The sequence below is a fragment of the Folsomia candida genome, unplaced genomic scaffold (assembly GCF_002217175.1).
Source record: "Folsomia candida strain VU population unplaced genomic scaffold, ASM221717v1 Fcan01_Sc005, whole genome shotgun sequence".
In the NCBI taxonomy this organism is placed as follows: Eukaryota; Metazoa; Arthropoda; class Collembola; order Entomobryomorpha; family Isotomidae; genus Folsomia; species Folsomia candida.
Window position 1 is genome coordinate 2,452,008 of NW_019091197.1, and position 17,268 is coordinate 2,469,275.

At 33.7% G+C, this 17,268-nt stretch overlaps 3 protein-coding genes and 1 long non-coding RNA gene across 8 annotated transcripts; 2 read left to right on the forward strand and 2 right to left on the reverse strand.

The window, feature by feature from the left end:
* Positions 1–982: 982 nt before the first annotated feature.
* On the reverse strand, positions 983–2,853 carry LOC118435607. The gene is made up of 5 exons (XM_035851903.1): positions 2,793–2,853; positions 2,522–2,705; positions 2,246–2,370; positions 1,613–1,947; positions 983–1,235 (listed from the first exon to the last, which is right to left on the reverse strand). Exons 1-5 carry the CDS (start codon positions 2,851–2,853, stop codon positions 1,125–1,127), a joined length of 816 nt encoding a protein of 271 aa, XP_035707796.1. The 3' UTR covers positions 983–1,124.
* Positions 2,854–3,962: 1,109 nt separating this feature from the next.
* Positions 3,963–6,269, reverse strand: LOC110850212. 4 transcript variants are annotated; one of them, XR_004834946.1, is made up of 5 exons: positions 6,116–6,269; positions 5,866–6,049; positions 5,502–5,683; positions 4,624–4,958; positions 3,963–4,197 (listed from the first exon to the last, which is right to left on the reverse strand). XR_004834946.1 is itself a non-coding variant. In XM_035852008.1 (5 exons), the coding sequence occupies exons 1-5, from the start codon at positions 6,177–6,179 to the stop codon at positions 4,185–4,187; spliced, it is 555 nt and encodes a 184-aa protein (XP_035707901.1). In that variant the 5' UTR covers positions 6,180–6,269; the 3' UTR covers positions 3,963–4,184. The 4 variants fall into 4 exon arrangements, 3 of the variants coding, with proteins under 3 accessions (XP_035707901.1, XP_035707900.1, XP_021953372.2); XM_035852008.1 differs by having other exon boundaries at positions 4,796–4,958; positions 5,553–5,683; XM_035852007.1 differs by having other exon boundaries at positions 4,705–4,958; positions 5,553–5,683.
* Positions 6,270–8,900: 2,631 nt separating this feature from the next.
* Positions 8,901–11,232, forward strand: LOC110850051 (sporozoite surface protein 2). Its single transcript, XM_022097535.2, has 6 exons — positions 8,901–9,133; positions 9,262–9,397; positions 9,465–9,572; positions 10,189–10,221; positions 10,303–10,938; positions 11,165–11,232. The coding sequence occupies exons 1-5, from the start codon at positions 9,113–9,115 to the stop codon at positions 10,935–10,937; spliced, it is 933 nt and encodes a 310-aa protein (XP_021953227.1). The 5' UTR covers positions 8,901–9,112; the 3' UTR covers position 10,938; positions 11,165–11,232.
* Positions 11,233–12,510: 1,278 nt separating this feature from the next.
* LOC118435577 lies at positions 12,511–16,141 on the forward strand. Of its 2 annotated transcripts, none has more exons than XR_004834901.1 (3): positions 12,511–12,972; positions 14,658–15,796; positions 15,870–16,141. It is a non-coding gene; the product is annotated as an uncharacterized LOC118435577 (long non-coding RNA). The 2 variants fall into 2 exon arrangements; XR_004834902.1 differs by having other exon boundaries at positions 14,831–15,796.
* The last annotated feature ends 1,127 nt before the right edge of the window (positions 16,142–17,268 follow it).

Sequence of the window (17,268 nt, forward strand, 5' to 3'; positions counted from 1 at the left end):
AATATTTGAATAAATGAGTGAATATTTTAGTGAATGAATAAATATGTTAATGAATGAATGAATATTTGAATGAATATTCCCTATTGTCAATGAATGAATATTTGAATGAATATTCCCTATTGTTAATGAATGAATATTTGAATGAATGTTGCCTGCACTTCATGACAATGAATGAATATTTGAGTGAATAATTTTTTGTTGAACACGTCTGGATGCACTTAATAAATAAATGGTAATAAAAATTGGTTAGGTTTCGGAATAAGTGATATTTCAACATCACGCATAAATCTTAAATTTGGTAGGATTGCGAAATATGTGCATCACCAAACCACATAAAGCTGCGAATTTCGCAATAAATCGAGAAACTGCATTAGTTTAACTGATATCGTTAAATATATAGCTTTCTTAAGTACATAGATACATAACTGGTCCATCCGATATTGTTATAAATTTGTGGTATAAATTTGATGCTGAAATGCTTGAGTCATTTCTTATTCGTTGAGGAGAATAAGCACTTAATGCTAATATTAAGCCTTTATTTTCATCATTTTTTTTACTAGAATCCATGAATGCACATAATACTTAAATTTGTGCATTAAATTACATACATGCAATGTAATTGGGCTAACCTTGCATAAAGAGTGCAAGCCTGTATTCGTGAGCTTACGGAAACCAAATGCAAAATTAACAAAATCAAAGGAAACAAAACCTTAAACTTTAAATTTAGCGAATGAATAAAATAAAATTGAGTTAATTTCGCATATACAATCCTACGTTAGCTTTACTACTTATGTAACCAACCTAATTAATCTAGATAATAATAACTAAGCTACCTATGTAATTTCAAATAATGTGTACGTAGGATATCCTTATTATACGCTACCTTAATTATTTATATATCATTATTTATTAAAAAAATACGCAGCATTAATTGTAAATTCATAAATTGAAATTGTAGATTTTATCTAATTGCCATCCAGTATTAGTTTTGTTAAGTATCACTAAAACAATTATGAATTGAATTACTTAGTACTAATAAATGTAACAATGAAGAATTTTAGTTTTATATAAAGATTTTAAGTAGGTATATGTATTTATGTATCTACGTGGCACTAAGATATTAATTAGTGCTTAAGTTTTCCAAGTAAGACAACCATCACAAGGATTTTGAATGTATAAAGTTCAATCGTACTTGCCATCGACGTCTCAGCCAATATTTCCTTGACCGTTTTTTCCTATGCGCAAAAAATAATTGTTATCAAAATTTAAACAACTTAGGATTAGCTACCCTGGATTAATTACGTAAGGATGGGCCATACAGTATATGATGTCACGGGATAGGCAACAAGATAGATACATATGGCAACTTCATTCATAGCGCCACATTTTAAAATTGTCAGATCTCTTGTTTGTATCATAGCATAATTTTGAAAAAAAAACACGAACTAAATATTTATTAGCCTTGGACATACTAGTTCTCCAGTGAAGTTTCAATGCAAAAACTTGCGAATCATTTTTGTTCCTAACGTTGCTAACCGTGACAACTCTTAATGTAAATGTACCCTCATCAAATATATTTATTCGGACCACCCTCAGTATTTTTTCAACTTACTAATAAAGTAGCACAGACGAATCGTCTCACTTCTTCGAATTGTGGGTTGGAAAACATTCCAAAATAGTAGGTCATTCCAACCTCGTCTTTGTACCCGTAGATAATGGAGGAGTACAGAGGGTGTCCCGAGCTTATGATGGCATCATCCTCAAAATCAAATGTCTCATCATAGCGGATAAAGGCATCCTTGAGCCTCCCGTTACAGGTCAGATAACCATATTCATTAATATAGAAGGGTACGTACACAGTGGTTTGAAATGAGGGGTAGGTCAGTCGCCAGCCTCCATCAGAGAGGACGAGGTCAGTCAGAATAATTCCCTTGGTTGAGTGGAGACCTGATTTGTTTAAATACACAATTAAGCTAAAATAAAATTCTTAACGAAAATTCTTAACGAAAACAAAAATTCCACAATTCGACACAGAGCTTAACATGAATGAATGAGACAAGATGCCTAAAATTATAAATGCTTCCCGTATTTTGACGATCTTGGTATATATAATGTGGCTTATTTTTTGGAGTGAAAATTTCAGTGTACATAATTTATGTCACACCCAAGATGTATGTTCATGAACATACATCTTGGGTGTCACATAAATTATGTACATATGCATATGTATGATTGTTAAGATTACCTGTAATGTAGGGAGTGACGGCAGGTTGTTTAAACACGATTCGGAGGACTTCTAGACTCCCAAAAGAAGTCACACCGGTGTAGTTGACGAGATGATCGGGGTGATAAATGTGGAATACGGCGGAACTAAAAAGAACATCAAGAACTTTGTTTTTTCAATTTAACAAAAATGTATGTATCTAATGCATGTAACTACATATTTACATGTACTTATCTACATACTTAGTTTGTACTTTTTTATTTACATACACATCTACCTGATGATGTTTAAACTTACGTCAAATTACTGGTCAAGTTAAACCTGCCAAACAAGTCCTTCACATTGATTTTATCAAGTTGTTGCGGAAATGAAAAGTCTGTCTGATTATGACCCTTTTCTACCATCCAGTCGCGCAGGGCGTGGTCAACGTTAATTCGCCGGGTTAGAAATGTTTCCACGGCTTTGTTCAAGGTTTCGGGGACTATTTGAGTGTTTAAAAACATGGAAATTAGTCGTGAAATTATGTTTGGATATTTATATGCACCCTTCAGTTTAACATTTTCCTTACCGTAAGAAGAATATGTGGGGGATAGTGTGGGAAGAAAAATCGTGAAGAAATTTAGAAACATTTTTACTGAAGTTAGATCAATGCGATTTTCTTTGGCAAAATGAGGTAACAAAAGTGGGACGCCGAGTTATAGATATGTATACATATATGTATAATTTAGCATATGTCGATGAGAGGAAATTGGAATTGTACTTATTTCGACCTAGTCATTTATGATTAGCTATTTTTGCTATATTTTTAGCATTTAATTTAACACCTTTATAAATAAGGCCCATATGTATAGTCGAATTGTTATTTGCCATCCGGCCCAAAGAACACGGTCTGAAAATTTTACATCACTTTACAGTAAAACGGGTTACATATCAAAACTTCAATTTTTCATTAAGGCCCATATTCCAATAAACGTCAGCAGTACTTCTGCTAAACAAGTATGTACATGCAGATATGCCCAAAATGCCATAAATTTTTGGGAATGATTCCCACGTCCTTGGCATTGTGCAATTCTAAGCAGGCTAAAGCTTATTAAGCAGGTGGTGGTTGAGCGATACGTTTCAGTAATTATATTGACACAGATAATTGAGTCATGTCTTGTAGATAAGGCTTGATTTGTTCATAAAATGTCGCTCGTTATTGAAATTACTGCTCGGCTTGCCTGGTGCCAGGAAAATGGACGCCAAAGCAGCATTATACAGGATTTATTTGTGCAAATAAAAAGGATATCGGATGGTTTTAAGCCTCATCCATCTGCTACTTATTGTGGCGACAGGAAAGGGATAATATTGTCCAATTTTGCACATACTGTTTATGCATATGGAGATTTGGCAGAATTGGTCAATTAAAGACTTGCGCTGAACAACGAGTTAATCTACTTATTTATTTGTTGAGCTTCCAATTAAGCTTAATTTGTGATTTGTTCAAAAAGTTGTATTTATGTAATTGGCTGGGTATTGTTTAATTATGTAGATCAACTTATTTAATTATTTAGTAGCCTTGTTAGAACATTGAATATGTTCTTGGTCACCATTTTAAAACTAGGGTTCCCAGGAAGAGGTTTTCGACTATTATTTTCATTTAAGCCTCATAAATAGGACTTCTGAGCCTTCTCATGTTAATTTAATAAATTTATTACCTGAAATCCCTTGTTAACATTTACTTTATTTAATTCTTCCTTGATAAATCTCACTAAAACTTTGTGTATAAATACTAATAATGAAAGTAATTATGTAAAGTATGCTATTCACAATTTTGTATTAATAATACATATTTTATCATAGACATGTCAGTAAAATGTACATTAGTGCATTAGTTTTCCGAATAAAATAACTATCATTAGAATTGTGGGTGAATAAAATTTCATCATGTTTGCCGATGACGTTCCAGCGATGATTTCTTCTACGGTTCTTTCCTGTTTGTGAAAAAATAATTATTAATGTTTAAGTACTTAATTCATTCATGCATAACTATGTAGACGTGAATATTGGGTGATCAATAGGTAGTCCAGCTTAATTAACGCCACATTTAAAAAATAGTAACGCGTAAACCAAATTCATACTGTTAAATAGAAAACTGGTATAGTAAACCAGGAACTGATTTCTCGGTATTAAAGTTGCTACCGTTTGGTATATACTAAAATTATACCTGCCCGTAAAAATTTGCTACCGATATGGTAAAACTTTAATACCGACCTTTTACTACACGGTATTACTTATCAATACCGCTTTGGTAGAGTCATACATAAATACCGCTAGGTATTCTTTTAATACTGGATTTCTACTAGTGTAATTATTCCGTGACATAATTTTTTGGACCACCCCTCGTTATTTTTGCCTACTTTCAAAGTAGCACAGATGAATCGTCTAACTTCTGTGAATTGTGAGAATGAAAACATCCCAAAACTGTACGCCCTCCCCACCTCAGTTTTATACCCGCTGATAACATCAGAATAAAAAGGGTTCTCAGGACTTATAAGGGCGTCATCTTCAAACACGAAGGTCTCATCGTACCCGATCGATGGTCCTTTATTAGTCTCATTACAGGCCAAATAGCCATTATTATCGATGTGAAAAGGTACATATACTGTGGCTCGGTATATTGGATATGTCAGCTTCCAGCCTCCATTAGAAACCACATTGCTTTCCTGCAGATATCCCACGGTTTCGTGGAGACCTGATTAATTAAAAAAAACGGGTAAGATAAGATAACAGGTAAGTTTTTATCTGTATAATTGACATCGCAAATAAATGACGTAAGCCAAAAAATCCGGTTTTAGAGGTCAAACGAGTGCCAAAAACTGTACGACAGGCTGTCGTACGGACAACTTTATGGAATGCTTAGTCACGTAGGCACAATTAAATATGCCAATCCGAATACGAGAACATTGAACCCACGGTTTAACAGTCCCAGGTTCTACTTAATCGAGAGGACATAAAGTATGTATATCTGTGATACTAAACTGTTAGAAATCTGGTGTGGTCAGTTAGGCATTTATCGATTTCTCGGGATTACAGTTATTACCGCTTTGGCAGTACAATTATGCTGATCTATAAAACTTTGCTACCGATACGGTAAAACTTTAAGCCCGTACTATTACTACACGGTATTACTTATGTATCAACATCCACTTTGGTAGAGTCACACATGAATACCGCTCGGTATTATTTTAATTCTGGGTTTCCAGTAGTGTATATTAATAGGTAACGAAAGACATACTTTATGTACGGCCCCAAAAGTAGTTCGTAAGCGCATCATGGTAACAAATACCTGTTACGTAGGGACTGACGGCAGGTTGATTGAACATGATTTGGAGTACCTCACCCCCGGTAGAAGTATCATTCTCAATGCTTGTGTAGTTTACGAGATGATCTGGATGATAAATGTGGAATACGGCAGAACTGTAAAAATAGTGTGGATAAAATTGAGATCTTTATGCTAAACCTAATGGTAGTTAAGACTTGATAATATTTTAAGCCGTTAAGGATTTCATGACTCATGAAATCTTTAATAAATTACTCATGAATTAGTCATAAATCATGACTCAGTCAGAGGATGGCATCATGAAAAATACAAAACTTACGTTAAATTACTGGTCAAATTAAACCTGGCGCCGGGCAAGTCTGTCACATTGACTTGAAAAGGTTGTGGAAACGGATATTGTGACTGATTATGACCATTTTGGATCATCCAGTCGCGCAACCCGCGGTCAATGTTAACTCTCTTGGTTAGAAACGTTTGTACAGCTTGGTTAAAGTTTGCGGGGACTAATTGAGTGTCAAAACACATGAAATTAGTAGATTTGCATATTTTAGTCTAAATTCTATGCTTACCATAAGCAGAATAGGTTAGAGATAACATAGAAACTACAACGACGAAAAATAAATTTTGAAACATTTTTACGTATTTAAATCAGGTCAACGTGAACTTTAAAAAAATGCAAAATTACGTTAAAACAATAGGCCGTTATATTATAAGTGCAACGTAATATAGTGTAGGTACGATACAGGTTATCAGAGGGGAGATAAGGTCCATTAATTATATTCCAACAGGTGGCTCGGTTATCATTTTCAGATAAGGCGCTTTACAAATATTTCACCTTGTCATCCATTAATAACAGTGTGCCTACATACAGTAGAATTATTGTTGTGGGTCACCTCATTTGTATAAGTCTCGCTATACCCATTTTCGACGATACGCGTTTTCCATGTTGAATTAGCTCTGTCTCTCGAAAAATATGCACATGAAGTGACACCCCGAAATAGTCCTACTGTACATACCCACATGAGTCGGCTTGTCAGGTACACAAGGCAGAGGTCAGAGAAACACACATTGTATAGCAATTATGGTTGTGCAAATAAAAAAATGTACAAGATATTGAGTGCATGCAAACAAAAATTTAATTATGATTGACATTGTGCGATAACTAAGCTCTGTCTCGTCGGTCTGTTACAGATTGGAGATGAGTTTCCTCTTGACAACAATATTGCATCCAACTTACAGGTCCACTCCACCCAATAATTTGTAATATTTATATGGCACACGTGCGCACGTGTGTAAAATTTAGGAATTTGGATCGTATGATGCCCGAGGGATTTTTGTATGCGTCATCTTCAAATAATTGACGAAAATTCATTGTTTCGTGCGCAGTTTAAAGCTTAACCATGTCATTGTGTCACGGGTCTTATTGTGCGGTAGAGTAGAGATGTAACCATACCTGTATTCACTTTCATTCATTTGATATTCATTTGATTATGATGGTGAATGATAGAGAATGAAAATGAATTTTCTGCTATTTGAGTGGAAATTAATGAAGGATTCAGTCATTTCAGATGAGTGACGGTGAATGCAAATTATTCTCTCCTTTAATTTTTCACCTTACATATGCTTAATACATGGAGCGAAGTAAGAAATCAAGTCCGATGAAGTGAATTTGAACGAAAATGATTGAATGTGAATGAAAATCGTCAGTCAGAAATTGGGATGACTGACTTTTGAATGAAAACTAATTTGTTGAACAGCTAGATATGTAACACCAAAGCAAGTCAGCCTATGTTGTTTTATAACTTGAATGATCTATGTATTTAGTTAACCCGTTATTTTTCCCAATGACATTGGTCATGACTTAGGAAGTACCCAAAATAAATGTTACTACTCATACATATTCAATTTCATTTTATCTGGGTATATATGTATGCAGGGCTCGCTGTATATTTTAATGTACCAGTTTATGTTTTGTTTTGCTTAAGATACAAGATAAATCATGCTGTATGATTCATACACAATTTTTATACACATGTATGCATACATATGTATACATACATGCACTGATGAAATAAATGAGAATTTTATGGAATAGCTTTATTTCAGCCAAGAAATGGTATGGTCATGGTTGGTTTATTTATAACCAAATTTGCAAATGTATGTACCGTAAAAACTCAAATAGTAGCCGTTGCTCAAATAGTAGCCGTGCTCAAATAGTAGCCCTGCATTTTTTCATAATTTTATAAATAGTGACCTTGCCCAAATAGTAGCCCTGCTCAAATAGTAGCCCTGCTCAAATAGTAGCCTTAGATATTCGAAATTCGAATTATAGCCGTGTATAAACTTAATCACACATCTCCTAGCCAGGTCATTTAAGTAATTCAATTATAATTCAATTGAATCGCAATTACGTACAAAAAAATCGAAGTGAACACGAAATTCGGCTCATCGAAGGAATTGATTAAGAGCAGGTTTAAACAATAGCATTGCCATAGACCGCGATTCTGGGGGAGAAATTGGTGCTGTTCTTAAAATTTAATTTGAGCTTAATTCTGGAAACAAAATTAGGCTGTGTGCAAATGGTAGCCTTGCATTTTTCCGTCATTCTATAAATAGTCTAGTGACCCTGCCCAAATAGTAGCCTTGCTCAAATAGTAACCGGGTCCCAGCCTCCCATTTTGTAAATAGTAGCCCCCGGCTACTATTTGAGTTTTTACGGTATGTACATACTTAGAAGACAATAAACCATAGGAATTTTCTTGTGCAGGTAGAGAAAAACTGTATGTATATATCTGGAATTTATGTATATCTGATATGCATATCTGGATATTTTATAACGGTCATGCACATGCACATGCATTTTCTTACATAAGGATATGCATATGTACCTACCATAGACGTAGACTATATTACCTTACCTACAAACGTATGTACATCTATATATTAAACAAGTATGCACAAATGCACAAGCATGTATATCCTCCAAAAGTAAAGGAGACGCTCTTCGACCCAAATTCTACTAAAATTTTAATGAAATCTGCAGGAAGTCAGGACCGTAAATGTCTGACGAATATATGGTTTTATGTATGAGTATGTATTTTACACGCATACAGAAGTTTATATCCTTACAGCAATATATGTCTACATACGTAGATATCTATCTATACATACATACTTGCCATGGTTACTGCACACACTTTAGACTTGATTGAATCCTACATACATACAAACATATGTATAATATGTATTGCTTGAACACCGAAGGACTCCAAACAGCCCTGAACTATGTGCTTTCCATTAACACGATACATAATAAATACTATAAACATGTAAGGGATGCCTGCCTGCGAATAACTGACCTCGGCTACAACAACTTTCCAAATCTATATTTAACTTATTGTAGATATGTATAGTTAACTGTTAAATTCCAGGTTTTGGAAACAAAACTTGTCCCTCGAACAAGTTTAGGGCCTTTAAAGTAATATTTATTTTTCCTGTAACAATAAAATATTGGACATTGCCTTAACTTCACTGATGAGGTCAACAACGCTTTGACGAAGGAGGTCATGTGTCTTTACCCGAAACCGGTAATTTTGAAATTTAAATTTTGCTGTTAAACTACGCGGGATAATGTGTTTTACAAATTTGTGTAAAAAATTACACATTTTTCTCAAGTGAATTGCAGTGTTTTATTAATGTCCTAAAATTTTAACAGGGCCCCCTTCCCAGAAACTTGGGCCGCGAGGAGTTCCTCCGACATGGAATTGTTCTCGGTGTGTCGCCAGAAGTCGAACATCGGCGACGAATCCGGGCCTGGGAGAAGATGAAAGATCCCGAAATTGCAAAACTTCGTAACTCGATAATCGCAATAATATTATTAATTTCAAAATTTAAACTGGAATTGAATTTCACTTTAAGGTGACGATTATATAAACGCTTACCTCGACCACACTGTTGCCGAGCTAACATGGCATGCAAGACGAGATTACTACGCTATCCGAAAAATTGCACCTCGTGTGGCCAGTTGTAAGTACATCCTATTTCAATAATTCTATGACACGATTGTTACCAGTGGAGGTACCATGGAATTCTATCGCTTCGGTAATAATTTATTACCGAAGGGTAGCATATATAATACCAAGGAACTTTTTCTTTTCCCTTCCCGCGCGGTATCCTTCCCATGCTATTAGTATGGTAGGGATACGAACGCGGGAGGGTAAAGAAAAAGTTCCTTGATATTACAGAGGCTAAATTATAAATTCCACATTGTCAATTCTGCATTGCTCTGGTCACATAAGAATAACCGACACCTGATGCAATTTTTTAACCTAAGGAGACAACTAGAGTGTTACCAGTGGTAGAATTGCATAGTACCTCCGCCGGTAACAATTGTATTTATCACAAATTTATTAGACACATTTGTTGTAAAGGGTTAACCTCATTCCAACTTTTGGAACTAAATTATTAAATTTCCTAATATGTAAAGTTCATCTCTTGATTGGCCAATTTTACGAAATTTAAGGCCTTACTACGTTACAAATATATTAATGAATTGCGTATTATATGACCTATTAGCATATTTAAAAAACAATGAATAATTTTCTCTGATTTTTGACTTTATCTGATTTTAATATTTTTTCAGTGCGTCAGGGGCATCGAGAGTTTGACATCAAGGGTAACTTAATCACATGCTATTTTCATTCGAGATTTAATTAATAAAATGGTTGGTTGGTATTATTTGCATAATTTTATGTAGTTGAAAACTATTATGCGGCCCAGCAACTCAAACAGCTGAATTTAGTCATGAAGGATTCGCGGATTCGACTGCTGGCGGTGATCGGTCAGTATGGACTCGACGATGTGGGCGAACGATGTATTCCTTTGTTGAAATTGAGGATGCAGGAGGTACCCAATTCAATCAAGAAGGCTATGTATTACATTAAACGGTATGAGAATCATCGACCGAATGCGGCAAATCCGAATGCAGCAAATCCTATTGTGGCAAATCCGAATGCGGCAAATCCAAATCCTAATCTGAATCGGAATGCAAATCGGAATCGCCGAAATCGGAATGCAAACCCTAATCCAGAACCGAATCCGAATGCAGATCCGAATCAAAATGAAGATCCGAATCCAAATGAAGATCCGAATCCAAATGAAGATCCGAATCCACATGAAGATCCGAATCCAAATGAAGATCCGAATCCAAATGAAGATCCGAATCCAAATGAAGATCCGAATCCAAATGAAGATCCGAATCCAAATGAAGATCCGAATCCAAATGAAGATCCGAATCCAAATGAAGGTCAAAATCCAAACGCAGATCCGAATCCAAATGAAGAACCGAATCCAAACGCAGATCCGAATCCAGAACCGAATCTGAATGAATGAGGTACGATTCGGTAAATAATACCGATTCATTTACATGCATTTATATGCATTACAATATAGAAAGATTTTCACATATACATATATGTATGGTATGTAAGTATGTAGATATATATGAAAGATTATATTTTTGAAATGATTTTCAAAAATAGTCAAAATATTGATGATTTTCAAAAAGTGAAATTTATGCTAAAACAAGATGTTAACAATCAATATTTTTAAATATCTAGATTGACAAACAAAGAGTGTTCATCAAGGAGGATTTTGTGCAATGAAATAAAATACAATGAACATTGAACTAAAGCATTTGTGCCGCATATTTATTCCGTTAAGGAAACTAATTAGTTTAAAATAAGCAGCATATCAGAACCTATCGGAAACATGAAATTATACAAAATCGTAATTCATACTTAAATGAAATCGCATAAATTACCTGTATCACCATGACTGCGATTATCTTATCGAAATCGTTTCCCTACATGATTATTATCGGATTATAATTCTACAGGGTTGGCCAAGATAATTTTTTTTCAAAGATACAAGATACAAGATAAAAAATATTTGAACGAAATCCTAAGATACAAGATACTAAATACAAATAATTAGAGTTACACAAGATACAAGATAGATTTTATCTGCTGTGATCCCAGATACAAGATATTTATTTGAAATAATTTTTTCAAGATACAAGATAAATTATTCGGAGCTTGCAAATAAATAACTATGCACCACTTGATTTTTTGTACTGTAGCCGAGTAACTTGTTAATAAGAATAGTATACGACTCATAACTTGCATTATAATTTATAATGCAAGTCCTCACCCTCTGTTTATAATTTATAAACAAATGAGAATTTCCAACATTTCATGTGGTGACCCATACTGATTTTTTTAATTGTTCTATGGAGCTGAAATTATTATTACCAGTATATTCATTTGAAATTAGGAATAATTGCTCTAATGGTGGTACAAATTAGGAATATAAAGGCAAATTACAAAATTTTCCAACGGCGAGGGTTTATTTACTGTGCATAAATAAATATAGCGACGTTATACAACAGAACCTTGCTCTGACTCGGCAAAGCTGTACACTAAGGTTTTTAAATGATCATTATTCCAAGGTTTAATGCTGCCAAATATGCAAGTTTCTCGGTTTTTCACTAAAAAAAGTATCTTGTATCTTGACTAGTATTTCAAATAAAATATGATTCAAATAAATTCTCCAGATACAAGATACAAGACAAAATACTTTTGCGAATCGTTCAGATACAAGATAAAAGATAAGATAAACTCCGTTACACAAGATACAAGATACAAGATATATCTTGTATCTTGCATCTGATATCTTGTATCTTGTTAAATTATCTTGGCCAACCCTGTAATTCTACATAAATTCAACGTATACATCATATTATTTACAATTAAAAATGGTAAACAATTTTCACTGAGGAATTTTTCCTGAGTCATTCATTACATTGAAAATATTGTCTTAAAATAAACAAAATTCAAGCCATTGTCTCAGAAAAAAACATACATAAATATTTATTTAGCTCAAGTTGCCTTTCAACCTGGTCCGTTAACCTTAATAATCGATCGGTCTTCCGTGTTGGTAAAATTTTCTTTATGAACGTGCACTTAGGTTTTACCAAACAGACACGGAATGCGGACCAACGAACGTATTTACAGTCGGGTGGAATGAATACCTAGTTGGGCCGAGGGTTACGGAACAGGCGACCTTTTAATGTTGATGGATAATGTGATGGACTTTAGTGCTGAATAATACATACTTTTGTATATTGACACGAATTTGGGTTGCATGCTGTCATAGATATTAATAGAATCGATATATACATAGCGAAATGAAATGAAATTGGATGCCCGTCTGAATGTGAGAAGGAAGCAGGGTTGCTTTTTCAGTTGGGAGAAACCCACATTTTATGCAGTTTTTTATTGCCTCTTCTGAGAATAGTTTATTTGGGAGGTTCTAAGTATTTATAAATTAGATAGGAGGGACCCTAAGGCAAACGTTTTGAAAAAAGGTAAGGAATTTTTGTTTAGTTCAAATCTTTTTGGAATCTCAGGTTTCCCTTCAAGCCCAAAGTGTTATGGGGAAGTTGTATGGGAACGTTTCAATTTTTAGGAATTTTCCCTGGGTGCAGATAATTACGAAATTATTCTGGTAAATGCGCGAAATTTTTATTGAAATGTTGGTATTTTTTATGTATTTTTCTCGTATAATCTCGTATTAATATCTATGTATACAATTCGAGATTTTTATAACTTGACAAGCATCCAAGTAGCCCAATTGAACATTATTCAAGTAGATATAATTTTTTCTTAGTTTGTTCAACCATGCAGAAATTTATCTTGTAATGCTATGGGCCATGAACCTTGTAAGAATTATGAATTGAATAAATTATTATTACTTTTGGTATATATAAATCTTTCGCGTTATGGAATAAAGGGGTGTTAATGGCAGTAAAGATTTCTTGCAGACAGTTATAGAAAAAATGATGGGTTGATGATATGATCAGCTAAGGGTATAGATTATAATATAGATGTTTGTTAGGAAACGTCTGTTAGGAAATGTAAGGAAACTTTGTCTAAGTATTAATTGTTTCCAGAAAATGATCAAATGGTAGATGTAAAACTGTAAGATAAAATACCATATAATAAATCTAAAGTAAATTCGACTGGGGATTTTACTAGGAATTTTAAATAATTTTCACGTAGGTCCTTCAACTTTACTTAGGTTGTAATCATTAAAGGTTATAAATAATCCAAAACATCTTTGCATCCGTTAGGTTATTCGTAACAGGTTATTTGATTAGTTGCATTCGTTTGACATTTGATCATCACTGAAATAACCGGAGACTGAAAAAACTTCAGAGTGGTAGTCACTGTACATACCTGAATATAATCTGTATATTTCCAACGATTATTCCTTAAGGGGACGTTCATAAAATACGTTGTGGATGTGAAGGGTGGTGTCAAGCTCTCTTGTTATACGTCAGTTTGTCCAATATGTTATAAATAGGGTAAACAAAATTGCTGATTTTCCATTACTTATTTTATGAACGTTCCCTAAGTTCTCAGAACTGAACTAATTACCTATTGATCGTTAACGAATATAATCTGCATACGTAATTGGTATGCTTAATTACCGCTTACAGATGCTTATAGGTATTTAACTTGTACTACTTAACTATGCACATATTTGGCTAGCCTTGGTAGAAATGTATTTTAAAACCAAATTAATAATGGGGCCGTGCATAAAGTGTGTCGTAAATTTTTGTTGGGGATGTCTATGTAGTAATCCAATCCTTGCTAAATGTGTAAATTATAGTACGGGCAATAGGTTAAAATTCTCCGAAAATTAGTAACATTCTTCATGCACATAGCACGGTCCATAAGCCAAAAAGTATTTAAATAAATAATATTGATCGAACAATATTGCGCAATCGAGTCAAAAGGTCACCCTGGCATTTTAGATAATGTCACAGAACTAGATAAAAATATGTTTGTTTTTATCTCCTATCGTCCCAATTTTCACCATAACAAATAGATTGCGGTAAATGCTTACATAGGATTATCATAGTCCGCAGTTCACTACATATCTGGAAAATAATTCGCGATAATAAAGAATCCGATTGTGCAATAATTATGTACAAATTGATAATAGTTTTACCAAAACTGATTTCGCCGAATTTTGTGTACTTGTTAGATCCCGGGATAAAAATTGCATAAAAATCGATATGAACGAGTGAATTATTCTGAATAATCTGCTGCATCGTAAAATTTAACTCAAGTTATCAGCCCAATGACCTTCAGTTCATATACCTTAGCATGGAGTGAATGTCATGTATTCAGACATATATGTATGTATACACGAAACAGGTATACCAGCATATGCAAATGTGGATGAATCATGTGATTAAAACGTGCCTGAGGAGATTCAGACTCACAGTTGGGAAGGATTGACGTTGAATACATGAATACGTAAGTTGGGGATGTCTCAAAATGAGAATAAATGGAGTGACGTGTGATGCTTGTTGCCTTATCAAATTCAAGTTTAAGTTAAATATTTATGTAAAAAATTTCTTTTTTAGTTGAAAATTTTCAATAAATTTGGAATATGGTTATGGATATTTTTTCGAAATTTTCTGATTTTTTTAATACTGTTTTGTCCATTATTGCAATTTCGGAGTTTTATCCTGTTTTGCGTTGTTCTAAAAACTTAAAAATTTCTGAATTTTTTTAAATTGAAATTTTTCAATGAATTTGGACTTTCAAAGATTCAGCATGATTTTTCGTAATTTTTTCTGATTTTTTTTCGCATATTTTTTTCATACCGTAATTCCTCCATAATTGAATTGTCTGACTTTTTAAGTGGTTTCATCCTGTTTTGCGTACACGCTTAAAAATGTTCCCGACTTTGCAAGAAGTAAACTGGTAGACAACTATATATAAAGTAACATTGACTAGATTTAGCGTTAAATGGATAACTTCAATTTTAGTTATGCATCATCTAGCCATAATTTTAGTTAAGTCGGTATATTACTTTAAACTAAGTTAGACGTTACACCAATCAGGGTCAGACTGTACTAGCATTTACTACATTCCGGGTACTTTGTCCCGCCAAAAAAAAGCTTGGCCCACGCTCCAATTTTCCATCGTCGTTGTAACAAGAGTGAGTGCCCGAGTGCGAATTAAAACTAAAGTATATATTAATTAATTTGCCTAATAATTAATTAGTTGAAGCTCAAATATTCCACAATTCCACACCAACTGTACTAGATATGGAAGAAACTGCTCGACTACTATCGCAATGTGGGCTGGATTGCTATTTTGATACTTTCAAGGGTAAGTTTATCTACAATTGTCCATAACTGTACCATAACTGACACTTTGCTCATTTCATTTTATTTTAAAATAGAAAATGCAATAACGGACGACGCGACGCGAGAAGATTTGGCAACAATTGTACCAATACGAAACTTTGGAAGGAATTCAGAAGTAGAAAAATGGCACGATTTACGTATGTTTTCAATGCAAAAATTCCTATCACCATTACTCTCCGATCACTATAAATATGTGCATAGGTTATCAAAGTTAAGGCAATTATTTCATATTATTTTTGGTTGTTTTGTAATTGTGATTTAAAGAGTTCAAGTGGATTTAATTGAAATAAATATATGCTAATGAGGATATTTACAAATACCGCATTCATTTTATTGAGACACTATATAAATACCGCGACCATTATTCATTTTACTTAATATGGGGTTAGAATAGTAACCCCAACCAGGGTTAGCACCTAGACGAGAATAGGGTAAATGGCTATTTGCAAAGGGTAACCACCGTTACTTTATTGCTATGTTGTGGCTGCATACCCCAAATCGGGTAAAGTCACTTTTACGTTTATATTTAGTTATATTTTACTCCTTTTAGGGTAATAATTTTTAAGCGTGTACTGCGCAGTTGTTTTCCAAACTTACATATGTACATAAAGGTGTTCATAACTCGCCAATTACACAATTTTTGGGACTATCTACCCACGTGGCAAAGGTTTTGTAATACTTAGATTATATAAATACAGGAACGTTAACTATGTATGTATTATCAGCAATATGGTTATATATCATTGTTTACTTTATCTGTTACTAATTATACAAGTTATATGTACCATAATTCTCGTCTATTTACATATGTAAGTTATGGATGAATTCATACAGAGGAAATTAATATTATTATTTTTTATATAATACATTGAGGTAGGACAGGTTCAGGTAAGAATTCCCAAGTTGCATCTTTTTTGAGGTACACCAATTTAATGGGAGGCCATTAATGTACCTCAAACTAAACTAGATGCATAAATATGTACGCCGTGTAAATTAATAAGTAGTTAACCTTGGTCAAGTGTTGGCACTAATTCAGGTACTCGTGTTCATTAAGGCATATCTTTGCATCTTCATGCATACCTGGATGCAATAGTCTGCTCAACTGGTTTTTGTACGTAGTTTAAGTATACAAATTATCAAATTTTAGTAAAAAACAATATGTTCAAGAAGATGTTCAACCAACTGAGACTTAGCAAGGGCAAACAGGCGTATACAGATAACATGCCTTTTTGCCTGTTAGGCACTTTAATCTTGGCCATGCTTGATATGCCTTTTTGGTAAACTCGGGGCATTATGATTATACAATGTACGCCTTGCAAGGTACAATGTTTCACAATTCACTCGATTTTTTTGTTACTTAAATTATGTTGAATTTAGCAATTTTGATTATCTTCAACCCCATTATCGTATGCCTATTAAAATTAGACGAATTTT